This window comes from Ovis canadensis, chromosome X, assembly GCF_042477335.2.
Source record: "Ovis canadensis isolate MfBH-ARS-UI-01 breed Bighorn chromosome X, ARS-UI_OviCan_v2, whole genome shotgun sequence".
In the NCBI taxonomy this organism is placed as follows: Eukaryota; Metazoa; Chordata; class Mammalia; order Artiodactyla; family Bovidae; genus Ovis; species Ovis canadensis.
The window spans coordinates 66,850,842-66,869,333 of NC_091727.1; the positions used below are offsets into that span (position 1 = coordinate 66,850,842).

An 18,492-nucleotide genomic window follows, 5' to 3' on the forward strand; every position below is an offset into this window, starting at 1 on the left:
CATCACCAACTCAATGGACAAGAGTTTGAGCAAGCTCTGGGAGTTGGTGATGGACAGGGAAGCCTGGTGTGCTTCAGTCTATAGGGTCACAAAGAGTTGGACATGACTGAGTGACTGAACTATACTGAGATAATAAATAAGGACCTGTTGTATAGCATAGGGAACACTACTCAATACTCTGCAATAGCATATATGGGAAAAAAATCTAAAAAAGAGTGAATATGGATAACTGATTCACTTTGCTGTATATTTGAAACTAACACAGCATTGTAAATAACTATGCTCCAATTAAAATTAAATAAAAAAGTGTATTCAATAAAAAGGAAAACTATGAATATACTTAATACTAATGAACTGTACACTTAAAAATAATTAATAATTAATTAATTTTATGTTATGTGTTTTTACCACAGTTAAGGTCAAGTGCCAGAAGCAAAAGTTGCTTAAGAGATACAAAATTTACAGGTTTAAGGCATAGTAAGTAAAAACCAAAGAAGCTGCAAATTGATAATTAAAATCAGAATTGAAAGTAAAGACAACATAAGGAAATGCAATAAATAAAATATATAAGAAAATATTATGAACAATGTTATGGAAATTAAGTAGGTGCAATGCCCAAACTCTTCAAAAGATACAAATTACTGAAACTGACTTAAAACAAAAAAGAATTTGAATAAGCCTATAACAACTAAAGAAATGATAGCAATAATACAAAAGTGCCCAACAGAGAAAAGCCTAGGGCCAGATAGAATCACTAGTGAATTCTACCAATCATTGAAAGAAAAATTAACACTAATTCTTCTTAAACATTTCAAAAACTTATTATGCAACGTAAAGCATTCAGTTTAGTTCAGTCACTCAGTCATGTCCAACTCTTTTTGACCCCATGGACTGCAGCATGCTAGGCTTCCTTGTCCATCACCAATTCCCAGAGCCTGCTCAAAATCATATCCATCGAGTTGGTGATGACATCCAAACATATCATCCTCTGTCGTCCTGTTCTCCTCCTGCCTTCCATATCTCCCAGCTCATTGTCTTTTCCAATACTTTTCCAGTATTTTGCATGAGGTGGTCAAAGTAATGGCACTTCTGCTTCAGCATCACTCCTTCCAATGAATATTCAGGACTGATTTCCTTTAGGGTTGATTGATTTGATCTCCTGGCAGTTGAAGGGACTCTCAAGAGTCTTCTCAAACACCACAGTTCAAATAATTAATTCTTCAGCACTCAACTTTCTTCATGGTCCAACTCTCACATCCATACATGACTACTGTAAAAACCATAGATTTGACTATACGGATCTTTGTTGGTAAAATAATGTCTCTGCTTTTTAATATGCTGTCTAGGTTTGAAGAATATGCTGTCTAGCAATATGAAGAGACAGTGCCAAAGTGAAAACATCACCCAATTGTGGATTTGACTGGTGATGGAAGTAAAGCCCAATGGTGTAAAGAGCAATATCACATAGGAACCTGGAATGTTAGGTCCATGAATCAAGGTAAGATGGAAATGGTCAAACAAGAAGATGGCAAGGGGGAACATCAACGAACCAGAATGGGCAAACTTAATTCAGATGACCATTTTATCTACTACTGTCAGCAGGAATCCCCTAGAAGAAATGGAGTAGCCCTTACAGTCAACAAAAGAGTCTGAAATGCAGTACTTGGGTGCAATCTCAAAATGACAGAATGATCTCTGTTCATTTCCAAGGCAAACCATTCAATATCACAGTTATCCAAGTCTATGCCCCAACCATTAATGCCAGAGAAGCTGAAGTTGAACAATTCTATGATGACCTACAAAATGTTCTAGAATTAACATAAAAAAGATGTCCTTTTCATCACAGGGGACTGGAATGCAAAAGTATGAAGTCAAGAGATACCTGGAGTAACAGGCAAGTTTGGCTTTGGAGTACAAAATGAAACAGGGCAAAGGCTAACTGAGTTTTGCCAAGAGAATGCACTGGTCATAGCAAACACCCTCTTCCAACAGCACAAGAGAAGACTTTACACATGGACATCACCATATGGTCAATACTGAAATCAGATTGATTCTGAATTCAGTATTCTTGGCATCTGAAGATGAAGAAGCTCTCTACAGTCAGCAAAAACAAGACTGGGAGCTGACTGTGGCACAGATCATGAACTCCTTACTGCCAAATTCAGACTTAAAAAAAAAGTAGGAAAGTAGGGAAAACCACTAGACCATTCAGGTATGACTTAAATCAAATCCCTTATACAGTGGAAGTGACAAATAGATTCAAGGGATTAGATATGATAGAGTGACTGAAGAACTATGGATGGAGGTTCATGACATTGTACAAGAGGCAGTGATCAAAACCATCCCAAAGAAAAAGGAATGGAAAAAGGCAAATTGTTGTCTGAGAAGGCTTTACAAATAGCTGGGAAAAGAAGAGAAGTGAAAGGCAGAGGAGAAAAGGAAAGATGTATCAATCTGAATGCAGAGTTCCGAAGAATAGCAAAGAAAGATAAGAAAGTCTTCCTAAGTGATCAATGCAAAGAAATAGAGGAAAATAATAGAATGGGAAAGACTAGCGATCTATTCAAGAAAATTAGAGATACCAAGGGAACATTTCATGCAAAGATGGACACATTAAAAGACAGAAACCATATGGACCTAACAGAAACACAAGATATTAAGAAAAGGTGGCAAGAATACACAGAACTGTACAAAAAAGATCTTCATGACCCAGATAACCATGATGGTGTGATCAGACATCCTGGAGTGCAAAGTCAAGTGGGTCTTAGTAAGCATCACCATGAACAATGCTAGTGGAGGTGATGGAACTGCATCTGAGCTATTTCAAATCCTAAAAGATGATGCTGTGAAAGTGCTTCACGCAATATGCCAGCAAATTTGGAAAACTCGGCTGTGACCACAGGACTGGAAAAGTTCAGCTTTCATTCCAATCCCAAAGAAAGGCAATGCCAAAGAATGTTCAAGCATTACACAGATATAAATGTTAGTCAAAAAAAATAGAAAAACCCAAATTATAAAATATTTTATCTTGTAATTATAGTGAAATATACAGGATGAAGGATGCTTGGGGCTGGTGCACTAGGATGACCTAGAGAGATGATATGGGGATGGTGGTGGGAGGGGGGTTCAGGGTTGGGAACTCATGTACACCTGTGGTGGATTCATGTCAATGTATGGCAAAACCAATACAGTATTATAAAGTAAAAAAAATAATAAAAAAACTACTCAGAAATAAATGAAACACATATTAAAATAATGTTATGTTCAAGTGAGACTTATACCAAGAATGAAGTCCAACTTCTGTAAAAATAAATAAATAAAATAAAAACAAATAAAATTTTGTACTTTAATAATTAAAAAAATATGAAAATCAATCCTTGTAATATATTTCATTAATAGAATAAAGGGGAAAACCACAAGGTCATTTCAATATATGTGAAAAAAGCATTCTATTTGACAGAATCTAACTACTCCTTGGAAGAAAAGTTATGACCAACCTAGATAGCATATTCAAAAGCAGAGACATTACTTTGCTGACTAAGGTCTGTCTAGTCAAGGCTATGGTTTTTCCTGTGGTCATGTATGGATGTGAGAGTTGGACTGTGAAGAAGGCTGAGCACCAAAGAATTGATGCTTTTGAACTGTGGTGTTGGAGAAGACTCTCGAGAGTCCCTTGGACTGCAAGGAGATCCAACCAGTCCATTCTGAAGGAGATCAGCCCTGGGATTTCTTTGGAAGGAATGATGCTAAAGCTGAAGCTCCAGTACTTTGGCCACCTCATGCGAAGAGTTGACTCATTGGAAAAGACTCTGATGCTGGGAGGGATTGGGGGCAGGAGGAGAAGGGGACGACAGAGGATGAGATGGCTCGATGGCATCATTGACTCGATGGGTGTGAGTCTGAGTGAACTCCGGGAGTTGGTGATGGACAGGGAGGCCTGGCGTGCTGTGATTCATGGGGTCGCAAAGACTCGGACACGATTGAGCGACTGAACTGAACTGAACTGAACACCCCTCTGCTGTTCTCTGGTGGTTCAGATGGTAAAGAATCCGCCTGCAATATAGGAGACCTGAGTTTGATCCCTGGGTTGGGAAGATTTCCTGGAGGAGGGCATGGCCACTCACTCCAATACTCTTGCCTGGAGAATTCCATGGACAGAGGAGCCTGGTGGGCTACACAGGTTACACAGTCCATAGGATCACACAAAGTTAGACACGACTGATGTGACTAAGCAGCAGCAGCAACACCCTTCCATGATAAGACAAACATTCAGCAAAATGAAAACTACAGGGAAATTCCTCATGATGATAAAGGACATTTATGAAAAACTACCAGCTAATACTGGTCTTCCCTATTGGCTCAGTTTTAAAGAACCTGACTGCCAATTCAGGGGATGCAGGTTTGATTCCTATGTCAGGAAGATACCCTGAGGAGGGCATTGTAATCCACTTCAGTGTTCTTGCCTGGAGAAATCCCATGGACAGAGGAGCCTGGTAAGCCATGGTCCATATGGTCTCAAAGACTTGAAAATGTCTGAATCAACTTAGCATACATGCAAATTAGAACAGGACCAATAAAATTATCTCTATTTGCTGATGACATTTTTCTATATATAGAAAGTCCCAAGTAATCCACAAAAATTATTAGAGCTAATATATGAAGTCAGAAAATTTCAGGATACAAAATCAATACAAAAATAATTTGTATTCTATATATCAGTAATAAATAATATGAGAACTGATTAAGAAAACAATTCCATTTACAACAGAATTAAAACTAAATTTTTACCAATAAATTTAAATAAGGAAGTATAAGACTTGTACACTGAAAACGGCAACACTTTGCTGAAAGAAAATTGTAAAGTCCTAAACAAGTGAAAAAAAACTTTATTTATCGATTTGAAGACTTATTAAAATGGAAATACTCTTAAAGAGATCTACAGAGTCAGTACAATTCTTATCAAAATATCAGTGGACTTTTTTTCAGAAATGGAAAAACATCACAACATTCATGTGGTTGTAAAACACTGTTAATGAATTGAATGTCACTCAATTTTATAATTTAAAATGGTTAATATATGATTTTTACCTCAATAAAATAAAAGAAACATTATAAACTTAGGAAACATCAAAATGATGACACACTTTTCATTAGAAACTAAACAAACAGAAAACTGAAGACATTATTGTTGTTGTTTTTCAGTTGCTAAGTCCTGTCCAATCCTCTGTGACCTCATGAACTGCAGCATGCCAGACTTCTCTGTCCTTCACCATCTTCTGAGGTTTGCTCAACGTATGTCCACTGAGTCAGAGATGTTATCTAACTTGTCTCATCCTCTGCTGCACCCTTCACCTCTTGCCCTTAATTTTTCCCAGCATCAGGGTCTTTTCTGAGTTGGTTCTTTGCATCAGGTGACCAAAGTACTGGAGCTTCAGCTTTAGCATCAGTCCTTCCAATGAATATTCAAGACTGACTGGTTTGTTATCCTTGCTGTCCAAGGGACTTTCAAGAGTCTTCTCCAGCATCACAGTTTGAAAGCATTGATTCTTCAGCACCCAAACTTCTTTATGGTCCAACTCTCACATCCATACATGACTACTGGAAACACCATAGCTTTCACTATAGAGATCTTTGTCAGCAAAGTAATGTCTCTGCTTTTTAATATGCTTTCTAGGTTTGTCATAGCTTTTCTTCCAAGAAGCAAGTGTCTTTTAATTTCATGGCTGCAGCAGTCACCATCCAGAGTGATTTTGGAGCCCAAGAACATAGTCTGTCACTTTGTCCATTGCTTCCCCATCTATTTACCATGAAGTGATGGGACCGGGTGCCATGATCTTAGTTATCTGAATGCTGAGTTTTAAGCCAACTTTTTCACTCTCCCCTTTCACTTTCATCAAGAGGCTCTTTAGTTTCTCTTCACGTTCTGGCATAAGGGTGGTGTCATCTGCATATCTGAGGTTATTGATTTTTCTCCCTATATTTAGTTTTTACAAAACTGCCAAATAATCTTGCAAAGTGACTGTTACATTTTGTATTACCAGCAGCTATGATGGCAGCATCTGTTTCTCTTCATCACTGTCACTATTTGGTGTTATGTTTCAATTTGCAATTCCCTAATGACCTCATGGGAAATAGATGGGGAAACAGTGTCAGACTTTATTTTTCGGGCCTCCAAAATCACTGCAGATGGTGACTGCAGCCATGAAATTAAAAGACGCTTACTCCTTGGAAGAAAAGTTATGACCTACCTAGATAGCATGTTGAAAAGCAGAGACATTACTTTGCCAACAAAGTCTGTCTAGTCAAGGCTATGGTTTTTCCAGTGGTCATGTATGGATGTGAGAGTTGGACTGTGAAGAAAGCTGAGCACTGAAGAATTTATGCTCTTGAACTGTGGCATTGGAGAAGACTCTTGAGAGTCCCTTGGACTGCAAGGAGATCCAACCAGTCCATTCTAAAGGAGATCAGTCCTGGAATTTTGTTGGAAGGAATGATGCTAAAGCTGAAACTCCAGTACTTTGGCCACCTCATGCGAAGAGTTGACTCATTGGAAAAGACTCTGATGCTGGGAGGGATTGGGGGCAGGAGGAGAAGGGGACGACCAAGGATGAGATGGCTGGATGGCATCACCGACTTGATGGACGTGAGTTTGAGTGAACTCTGGGAGATGGTGATGGACAGGGAGGCCTGGTGTGCTGCAGTTCATGGGATCGCAAGGAGTCGGACACGACTGGGTGACTGAACTGAACTGAACTGAATGATCCGTGATGCCGAGCATCTTCTCGTGCTTTTTTGCTGCTGTGTGTGCTCAGTTGTGTCCAATAACCCCACGGACTGCAGCCTGCCAGTCTCCTCTCTCCATGGGATTTTCTTAGGAAGAATACTGGAATGGGCTACCATTTCCTTCTCCAGGTGCTTATTTGCTATCTGTGTATATTAGATGAAGTTTCTGTTCAAATATTTTGTCCATTTTTAAGTTGGAACATTTGCTTTCTTATTGTTCCATTTCAAAAGTTCTTTGAATATTTTGGATACAAATCTCTTACCAGATATGTGTTTTGCAAGTATTTTATCCTAGACTCTGGCTTGCCTTTCCATTCTCTTAACAGTGACCTTCGTAGAGGACAAGTTTAAAATATTTTATTTTATTTGTATTTGTATTTTCCTAGCATTCAGTTCAGTTCAGTGCAGTCACTCAGTCGTGTCTGACTCTTTGTGACCCCATGAACTGCAGCATGCCAGGCCTCCCTGTCCATCACCAGCTCCCGGAATTTACCCAAACTCACGTCCATTGAGTCAGTGATCCCATCCAACCATCTCATCCTCTGTCATCTCCTTCTCCTCCTGCCTTCAATCTTTCTCAGCATCAGGGTCTTTTCAAATGAGTCAGCTCTTTGCATCAGGTGGCTAAAATATTGGAGTTTCAGCTTCAACATCAGTCCTTCCAATGAATATTCAGGACTAATTTCCTTTAGGATGGACTGGTTGGATCTCCTTGCAGTCCAAGGGACTCTCAAGAATCTTCTCCAACACCACAGATCAAAAGCATCGATTCTTTGGCGCTCAGCTTTCTTTATGGTCCAACTCTCACATCCATACCTGACTACTGGAAAAACCATAGCCTTGACTAGATGGACCATTTAGGTATAATTGACAAATAAAGTAGTAAACATGAAAAGTTTACAACTTGATGGTTTAATATACATAGTGAAATTACCCCAACCTAATTAATTAACTCATCCATTACCTTACATAAGTACCCTTTTTGTATGGCAAAAATGATTAAGATCTACTCTTTGAGCAAATTTCAAATGTACAATAAAATATTATTAACTATATTTGCTGTGCTGTACATTATATCCCCAGAACATATTCATATTATCAGTGAAATTTTGTACCCTTTAACCAATATTTCCCCATTTCTCCCAAGCCCCACTCCTCATTCACTACCATTCTACTTTGTTTCAATTAGCTTGTCCTTTAGGAAAAAAAAAAGATTCCACATAAAAGTAAGATCATACATATTTGTCTTTCCCTGCTTGGCTTATTTCATTTAGCCTAGTGCCCTTCAGATTCATCAATGTTGTTTCAAATGTCAGGATTTCCTTCTTTTATGGTTCAAAAATATTCCATTGTTTGTGTGTGTGTGTATGTGTGTATCACATATTCTTAATCTATTCATCCATTGACAGACATTGGTTATGCCCTGTTTGGGTTATTGAGAATGATGCTGAAATAAACAAAGGAATGTAGGTGTCTCTCAGAAACTAATTTTGTCTTTGGATTTACAGGTATATCTTGTTTTATTGCATGTCACTTTATTGCTTCAAAGATATTGTGTATTTGAGGAGAAATCAAATGGAGCAATAGGAGGATGGAAGTTCACCTCCTTCCACCCATAAATACATTTAAAATGCATGTACATGTGGAATTGTTCTCACTGGAAAGTAACATCCACTTCAAATTAGTCACCCACCAAAGGCATTGGGCACACATAGTCAGTATAGGGACATTCTCACATAAGAACATCTGCTCAAGACCACAATAGGTAAATGTTTCACCTAAATTCATAGAGGCAGATAAAGTTCAGTAAAATGAAAAGGCAGAGGAACTACTCTCAATTGAAAGAGCAAGAGAAAAACCCTGAAAAAAATAATGAAACAGAAATATACAATTTACCTGATAAAGAACATTGATGGTAAAAATTTTAACTGAGTTAGGACAAAGAATTAATATTAATATGAACAGAAGTCACTTTAACAAGGAACTAGAAAACATTAAAAAGGCCCAACCAAAAATAGATAATTTCATATCTGAAATTTTTAAAAATGACTCTAATAGAAATAAATAGCAGACTAAGCAACATAGAAGATAGAATGTTGAAAATCACCTAATCAGAACAGCAGAAATAAAAACAAATTTTAAAATAACTAAATAAACATTAAATATAGCAGCATTCACATTATAGGGGTTCTAGAAGGAGAAGAAAGAGAAGGGAACAAAAATGTATTTGAAGAAATTATGACTGAAAATTTCCCAAACCTGAAGAAGGGAATAGATATCTAGGTACTTGAAGCACAGAAGGTCTCATACAAGATGAACCCCCCCCCAAAAAAAAACCAACATCAAGATACATAATAATTAAAATGGCAAAAGTTAGAGATAGATAATTTGAAAGGCAGCAAGGGAAATACCAAAAGTTATATATAAGGGAACCCCCATAAAGCTATCAGCTAATTTCTCTGCAGAAACTTTGTAGGCAAGAATGGAATGGCATGATATATAAAAAATGCTAAATGGGAAAACCTGAAACCTAGAATACTCTACCTAGCAAGATTATAATTTAGAATACAAGAAGAGATAAAGAACTGCTCAGACAAGCAAAAACTAAAATAATTCATCAATATTTGTTTTTGGTCAATTGCTAAGTTGTGGGTGACTCTTTGTGACCCCATGGACAGGCCAGGTTCCTCTGTCCTCCACTATCTCCCGAATTTGCTCAAATTCATGTCCATTGAGTCAGTGATGCTACCTAACCACCTCTTCTTCTGCTGCCCCCTTCTCCCTTTGCCTTCAATCTTTCCCAACATCAGGGTCTTTTCCAATGAGTCAGCTTTTTGCATTAGATGGCCAAAGTATTTGAGCTTCAGCTTCATCAACAGTCCTTCCAATGAATATTAAGGGTTAATTTCCTTTAGGATTGACTAATTTGGGACTCTCAAAGGGACTCTCAAGGGTCTTCTGCAGCAAAGTTTACCTTAAAAGAAATGTTGAAGGATCTTCTCTAAATGGAAAAAAATAAGAATCTATAGGAAAAAGAAAATTGCACTAGGAAAGGCAGATATACAGTAAGGCTTAAAGATTACTTAAATGAGAGAGTGTGTAGATTAAAAGAAAAAAAGTAAAAGCAACTAAAACTACAAGGAACAGTTAAAGGGTAATGTAAAATATGACTTAAAAATCACAAAGTGTGGGGGAGAGGAGAAAATGTAGATCTTTCAGAATATATTTGAACTTAAATGACTACTAGTTTAAAACAAGTAGATATGATTATAGGTCAACATATATGAACCCTATGATAACCACAAATCAAAAACAAATAATAGAACCATAAAAACCAAAAAGAAAGAAATCCAAACGTAATACTACTAAAGAAAATCATCAAGCTACAATAGAAGAGACAAAAAGAAGAAAATGAACAGAAAACTGCAAAAACAACTTGAAAAAAGTAATAAAATGGTAATAAGTACATGTGGTTTGTTGTTTAGCAGCTAAGTTGTGTCCGACTCTTGCAACCCCATTGACTGTAGCCCTCCAGACTCCTTTGTCCATGGGATTCTCCAGGCAAGAACACATGAGTGAGTTGTCATTTCCTTCTCCAGTGGATATTCCCAAATGAGGGATCATACCCCAGTCTTGTGCACTGGCAGGCTGATTCTTTACCGACTGAGCTATCAGGGAAGCCCTAATAAGTACATACCTATCAACAATTGCTTTAAATGTCAATGGACTAAATGCTCTGACCAAAAACCATAAAGTAGTTGATGATTAAAAAACAAGACCTTTCAATATGCTACCTACAGAAGACTCACTTCAGGCCTAAAGACATGATTGAAAAAGAAGGGATGGGAAAAGATATTTCATGCAAATGGGAATGTCAAGAAATCAGGGGTAACAATATTCATATCAGACAAAATAGACTTTAAAACAAAGGCTACAACAGGAGACAAAGAAGGGTAATATATAATACTTCAATTTTTTAAATGTTTTTTTTAAGTTGAAGATTTTGTAGCGACCCTGCACTGAGCAAGTCTACCAACATTATTTTTCCAAGAGCATTTGCTCACTTCATATCTCTGTCACATTTTTGTGATTCTTGCAACATTTCAAATGTTTTCATTTTTATTATATTGATTATGGGTGATATGTGATCAGGGACTTATAATGTTACTATTACAAGAAGATTGATACTAGCTGAAGGCTCAGATGATGTTCTTTATATCTGTGAGTGTGTTTCCTTTTGTTGTTGCTATTATGTTCATTCTTTTATTTTCAGATTTTACACATAAGCAATAACCAAGAATTGTTTTTCTCTGTCTCACATATTTCATTACATGTCCATCTATATTGTTGCAAATGGCAAATTGTTATTCTTTTTGTGGCTGAGTAATATTCCAGTAAATACACTACATTTTCTTTATCCATTCATTTGTTGGTGGAATCTTGGGTTGCTACCATATCTTGACTATTGCAAATAACATTACTATGAGCATTGGAGTACATGTATCTTTTCTTGAATTCGTGTTTTTGTTTTCTTTGAATATATATCCAGGAATAGATACATTGCTGGATCATACAGTAGTTCTATTTTCCCGAGGAATCTGTATACTGATTTTCATAGTTTTTGCACCAATGTACATTCCTGCCAATGCTGTACAGGGTTCCCTTTCCTCACATCCTCAGAACATTTGTTATTTGTGGTCTTTTTGATGATGGCCATTCTGAGATATGTGAGTTTAGGGTAGCTATCTTATCATGGTTTTGATTTGCATTTCTCTGATGATTAATGATGTTGAACATCTTTTCATATGCCTGTTAGCCATCTATATATCTTCTTTGGAAAAATGTGTGTTTAGGACTTCTGTGCTTTATAAATTGTTTTTGTTTAATATTGAGTTATATGAGCTGTTCCTATAGTTTGGAAATTAACACCTTATTGTTCATACCATTTGCAAATACTTTTCTACCATTACATAGGTTGTCTTCATTTTGTTAATGGTCTCATTTGCTGTGCAGCAGCTTTTAAGTTTAATTAGGTTCTTTTAAAAATGTTTTCTTTTGTTTCCTTTGCCTTAGGAGGCATATCAAAGGGATATTTCTATGGCATGTCAAAGATTGTTCTGCCAATGTCCTCTTCTAGGAGTTTCATGGTTTATTGAAATTTAGGGCTTCAATCCATTTTTGTATATGACATGAGTGTGTGTGTGTGTGTGTGTGTGTGTGTGAGCATGCCCTCAGTCATGTCTGACTGTGCAACCTTTTAGACTGTAGCCCACCAGGCTCCTCTATCCATAGGATTTTTCAGGCAAGAATAGCTGGAGTGGGTTGCCAATCCCTTCTCCAGGGGATTTTCCCAACCTAAGGATTGAACCCATGTCTTCATTTCCTGCATTGGCAGGTGGATTCTTTACCATTGAACCATTGGGGAAGCTCTTTCTCCTAGGAAAAAGAGTCCTAATTTATTCTTTTACTTGTACCTGTTCAGTTTTTCCAGCACCTCTTATTGAAGAACTGCCTTTTCCTCATTTTACGTTCTTACCTCCTTTGTTGTAGATTAATTGATTATATATTCATGAGTTTATTTCTGACCTTACTGCTCCATCAATAGATGAGTCAGTTTTTGTACTGGTACCATGCTGTTTTGATTACTATAGCTTTGTATTCTAATCTGAGGCCAGAGTTATAATTTCAGCTTAGTTTTTTTTTTAATTGAGGTTGGTTTGGCTATTCAGTATTTTTGGGTTACACAGACATTTTAGGGTTGTTTATTTCTGTAAAAAATATTATGGGTATTTTCATATGAACTGCATTAAATCTGTAGATTTCTTTGACCATTGTAACAATATTAATTCTTCCAATCCATGAACAAGTTATATAAGTCAATTAAATATCTCCACATGTCAGCAAATATTCAGCTACAAATGTGTTCCCTGTAAAGTATCTGGGGAAACCCCAGAAAAATGTAAGCATAATAAAGGGACTAAGCTTAAGAAATTATAGCTCATTCATAATATAGAATATAAACTGAAAACAAAATTAGAAAATATTGAATAATTTGGAAATATATTATGAAAGACCAATTATAGTGAAATTATCCCATAGTGAAACAATACATATTACATTTTGAAGGTACTATTTATTTATGTACATGTTTCATGTGGTTCAAAGTTTTTCTTTGTGTCAAGTGGTAGAATTAGGAGTGATTTTTACTTTTTCTTATCAATTAAACAAGGCTTCTATTATGTTTTATTTTTTGACTCAGCCAACGATTATTGAGAATCTTTTATGCACTAGGTTCATGAAAAGTTCTGGGAATGCAAGACATGGACACTGTTAAAATCTGTCTGCTTGTTAATCTCTCAGAAAGCAGAGATTTAGTGAGAATCAAATATTAAAATATGATTATGCTCATATATAAATTATTTATAATATAGCATATTTGGGCTTAAACCTCAACCAGTGCATTCATTGAATACCCAATGAGAGAGAGAATTTAAACTGAAGTCACAAAGTTTGCTCCCAGATGACCCAAGTGAATTCTGTTATCAACTTAGAATTATTAATAATTTTGTATTCTTTTAAAATTTATTTTTAATTGGAAGATAATTCTTTACAATATTGTGTTAGTTTCTGCTGTACAACAACATGAATCAGTCATAAGTATACATATACCCTCTCCCTCTAGAGCCTTCCTCCCACTCCTCATCCCACCCCTCTATGTTGTCACAGACTACCAAGCTGAGTTCCCTCTATTATACAGCAACTTCCCACTGTCTATTTTACACATGGTAGTGTATATGTCAGTACTACACTCCCAATTCATTGCACCCTCCCCTTACACTCCTGTGTCCACATATGTGTCCCTATTCCTGCCTTGCAAATAGGTTCATCAGTGGCCATTATCAAAAACTCTACAAATAAATGCTGGAGAGGATGTGGAGAAAAGGGAACTCTCTTGCACTGCTGGTGGGAATGTAAATTGATATAACCACTATGGAGATTCCTTAAAAAAGTAAGAATAAAAATACCACATGAACCAGCAGTCCCACTAATGAGCCACACTCTGAGAATACTATAATTCAAAAAAACACATGTTCTCTGATATTCATTGCAGCACTATTTATAGTATGCAGGACATGGAAGCAACCTAGATGTCCATCAACAGATGAATGGATAAAGAAGTTGTGGTACATATATACAATGGACTATTACTCAGTCATAAAAAGGAACGAATTTGAGTCCATTGAAGTGAGGTGTATGAAACTAGAGCCTGTTATACAGAGTTAAGTAAGTCAGAAAGAGGAAAACAAATACTGTATATTAACACATACATACAGAATCTAAAAATGATGCTGTGTTATCTGTATAAAAATAAATGTTAAAAAAAAAACTACAGCTACCCTGATAAAATATTGGAAGAGTACAGAAATGATTGTAATAGCAAGTCCAGAAAATTGTCCAGATTTCCAGTCCCCCTCACAATGTTGTACTTGATGAGGGTAAAATGATAACTATATTTGTGAATAGCCACTTAATAATGACCCCCCAAAAAATATTTCAAAACTTGAACATTTCTTCTTTTGACAATGTTTGTTCAGGAAAAAAAATCTAAAATGTAACGAAGTTTTGTGCACTATGCTCTAAGCAACTTGGATTTGAATAAGAAAACAAAAAACAAAGAAGCCATCCAGATGTTCAGTGATGACGAACTAGTGAAAACAAATATGCCCATATCTATATCTACATATGGATACAGATGTATACACCTATCTGTTCCTCTATCTAGCCCATTCCCTGGAATACTAAACAGCCATGGAAACTATTTTAGAAGAATATTTAATGACATGAAAAGAAGTTCAATAATATCTATCTATACATCTATATCTATCTATATATTTATTGTGAAAAAGCAGATAATGAAACAGTATATACATTACAATTCACATATATATCACAGGAAAAATACTGGGCAGGTGTAGATGCATGATTCAGGGAGGTATGGGTGATCATTAAGATTGATTACTTGTGACATTAATTTTCTTCTGTTGACTTGTCTGCTTTGTGATTTTTTCTTCATACAATGAAGCTGGATTATTTTTCTGAGAATGGGGAAAAGGGCAGGAAGTGGGCTCAGGGGAAGGAGGTCATAAACAGTATTTAAATTCAGCAAAACAACTAAGGACAGAAAAATACCATTTGCAGCCCATCAAGCTGGCCAAGACACACGCACACGCATGCAGCGTGCACGCGCACACACAGCCCCCCCCTCCCCCCCACACACACACCAATTACAGTGACCAGGAGACTATGTAGGGGAAATGGGCATACTGTTTTTACTAGTTGAGGTGGCTGGCATGAATGTAAATTGGTACAATGCTTATGAAGGGGCCATTGGGCAACACAAAGGAACAGTCTTTAAAATGTCCACATGTGGATCCTGCAAGTCCACAATTAAGAACATCCTGTACGCTAGCAAAGATTTGGCTTGACAAGGAAGAATTCACTCATCAGAGTATACACAGTGCTGGGTTTAAACACAGGGAAAGAGCTAGGCACCACCTGAATGTCCAACAATGCGGCAATGATTACAGAAATGTTAGGGTCCATAGATACACTCTGCAGGCACAGAAGATGACCTTTCTCAAGCCTGTTGAATATCATGGAAAGAAGTTCAATGGGTTGACGTTTGTTTGGTTTTAGTTTTTGAAAAAGCAGGTTAAGAAACACCACATACATGAACCATTCTATAACACTGTGTTAAAAGGGAAGGTGGGGTGGAGGAGAGGAAGGGTGAGAGAGAGAGAGAGAGAGAGAGACAGACAGAGAGAGAGAGAGAGAGAGAGAGAGAGAGAGAGAGAGAGAGAGAGAGAGAGAAGGAAATGAGAGCCTTGAAAACAGCACACCAAAATGGTAAAAGTGGTTGTCTCCGGGTAGTAGGGTCATGGGGAGCAATTACTCTCTTGTTTTCCCTCATCTGATTTCCTTTTCCTTCCTGATGTTTCTACCATGATATTGCATCACCTGTGCAATAAACAAAGAGAGAAAGTGCTTTTTAAACCAAACCACAAGGAGAAGAGGCAGCTTTAACTATCAAGTGGCACAGATTAGCAAGATTATTCACAACACCCAAGGTGGGTGTGGCAGGAGGGGAGGAAAGGGAAGGGGTAAGTAGAGAGAGAGAGAGAGGGAAGGGGTGAAAGAGAGACCTGCACTCCCAATACAATACACTGCTGGTGGGTTGGGGGGAATGGGATGGGTGGGGGGTTTGTAAACCGGGTGGGAGCCAAGGTTTGGCTCTGCTGGCTGGCTCGCTCCTGGGATGTTTTCATCGCAAGGTGGCCTCCTCATCGGTGTCTTCCTCAAAATCCTTGACGTCAGCACTGGTGGACTGCCTGGCCCAGGCTCCCCTTTCGGCCTCTCGTTCTTTATGCGACTTGAATCTCCCAACGAAAATTTTGCGGTAGTTCAGGAACATGCCATTCATCGCATCTATGGCCCGCTCGGCGGACTCCTGCTTCTGGAAGTGCACGAACCCATAGCCCTTGGGCCCCTTTTCGTCGCAGGCCACTTTGCAGGACAGGATGTTACCGAACGCAGAGAAGATGTTGTACAGAGCCTTGTTGTCGATGGTCTTGCCCAGGTTCTTGATGAAGACGTTGCCCACTCCGCTCTTGCGGAGCGAGGGGTCCCGCTGGGACCACATGATGCGCACCGGCCTGCCCTTGATGACATCAAAGTTCAGGGTCTCCAGGGCCCGCTTGGCGTCCACCGGTTGCTGGTAGTTGACATACGCATAGCCCAACGAGCGGCGGGTGATCTTGTCCCTGCAAAGGCGGATGGAGAGGATGGGCCCGGCCGGGCTGAACTTCTCGTACAGCATTGCCTCCGTCACCTCAGGGTGCAGGTCGCCCACGTACAGCGAGGCCATAGGAAAGTCCGGGTTCCCCTCGGAGCCCCCGCCGGTTTCCGCATCTGCATCCGCGGCGGCAGCAGCCGCCGCCGCCGCTACCGCTGCCTCCACCTCCGCAGCGGCATCCGCATCCGCCTCCCCCAGGGCGGGCGCCGCAGCCTCCGCTACGGCGGCGGCGGCTTCGGCCTCGCTGGCCTCCATCACCGCCACGGCCGCCGCCGCCAGTGCAGCCTCCGCCTCCTCCTCCGCCAGGGCTGCCACCGCCTCCCCCAGGGTGGCCTCCGCCACTGCCTCCTCTACTGAGGCCTCGGCCTCCACCTCTGCTTCCGCCTCCGCCACGGAGGCCTCTGCCACCGCCTCTGCCACGGTCGCCGCCGCAGCCTCCGCCGCCGCCGCAGCCGCAGCCGCCACCGCCGCCGCCACTGTCGCCGCTGTCGCCACGGTCGCCGGTGCCGCCGGGCCGCTGCCGCGACCTTCCTTCCCGCGAGCCTGGGGGGTGGAGGGGGAGGAAGGTGAGAGGGTGGAGAGGGCAAGAAGGCAGGTGGCGCCGGAACCCGGGCCGGGGGCGCGAGCTGGGGCGGAGGACCCCGGGCCAGCCGATCCAGCGAGTCCCAGTCACCTGGGATGGCTAGCGCTGCCAGGAGCGCGCCGGTGCGAGTCACCGCAGCCTGCAGCCCGCAGCCCGCTGCTGCCGCCACCGCTCGGTCGTGGGTTAGCGTGCGGGGCGCCGGCGGGCGGCGTGTGGTGGGGGGCGGGGGGTGTTGGCGTCTGTGGTCCGGGCAGCTGGGAAGGCTTCTGTCTCTTTGGTTCCCCCTGTGGCTGCTGCGGGGCTTCGGGGCAGCGGGCGGTGGGAGGGGGCGGGAGCTTGGTGTTGGCGGGAAGAAGTGTGGGTTCTCAGCCTCTCGATCAACTGGATGTGTAAGAAGAGGAAGATGGGGAAAGGGTTCCATGTGGACCAAGGGAATCTGACATAGATTTAGGGAGTTTTGTTTTATTCTTCCTCTCCCCATAGAATATTTAAATGATTAAATCAAGCACCTTGCAAGAGAAGGTGGGGGGCATTGAGAAAACTTGCCCGGCCTAAACAAAGCGAAGCAAAAATGGTTTTCTCGCGTTTAGGGGTTGGTTCTTACCCACCTCAACGCACACACACTCCCAAACATTACCACCACCAAGGCAACAACTCCTACTCTGAATTGGAGCTGGGGCTAAAGGGACACTCTCCCCCTCCAGCCCTGCAGCCCGCTGACCCATTTTTTTTTTTAAATCAGAGATTCTTCCCCCTTTTCCAGCTCTTTCCTTCCTCTACAACACTTGCGGAAGAAATAAAGAACACAAGAACACGTACTCATTTATTCATAATGCCATGCCACAAATATTTATGGAGCCTAGAGATATACAGGAGTCTGAAGCCAGAGGAGATGGACCGGTTTTGAGATCGACCTTGGGAGCAGACAGTGTGGGCTGGAAACCCTGTCCCTGCTCCAGATTATGGGAGAACTAAGGACCTGGGGGTTCCTCAGCCCCTAACTCCTCCCACCCACTCAGCCTCAATTCATGCAGCCTGGAAGCAGGGGAGAATCAAGAGCACTCTGTTCTTAGTGCCATCCTCCATGACAAGTGAGGAAAGCCAAATCAAGAGCCGGGAACAGGACCTGGTCCAGAGCCAGGCATTTGTTCCTTCTTGTCTCTGCCCTCAACTTGCTGACATTCCCAGTGTGAACCACGAACGGCACATCCATGTTCAAAACAAAACCAGAAATCTCTCTAGGATGGGGTGTCTCTTTCCAGTTCACCAGTTA

General features: G+C 40.2%; 1 protein-coding gene across 1 annotated transcript; it reads right to left on the reverse strand.

The window, feature by feature from the left end:
- Positions 1 to 14,599: 14,599 nt before the first annotated feature.
- Positions 14,600 to 17,403, reverse strand: PABPC1L2B (poly(A) binding protein cytoplasmic 1 like 2B). Its single transcript, XM_070290345.1, has one exon. The coding sequence runs from the start codon at positions 16,889 to 16,891 to the stop codon at positions 16,106 to 16,108; it is 786 nt and encodes a 261-aa protein (XP_070146446.1). The 5' UTR covers positions 16,892 to 17,403; the 3' UTR covers positions 14,600 to 16,105.
- Positions 17,404 to 18,492: the final 1,089 nt, after the last annotated feature.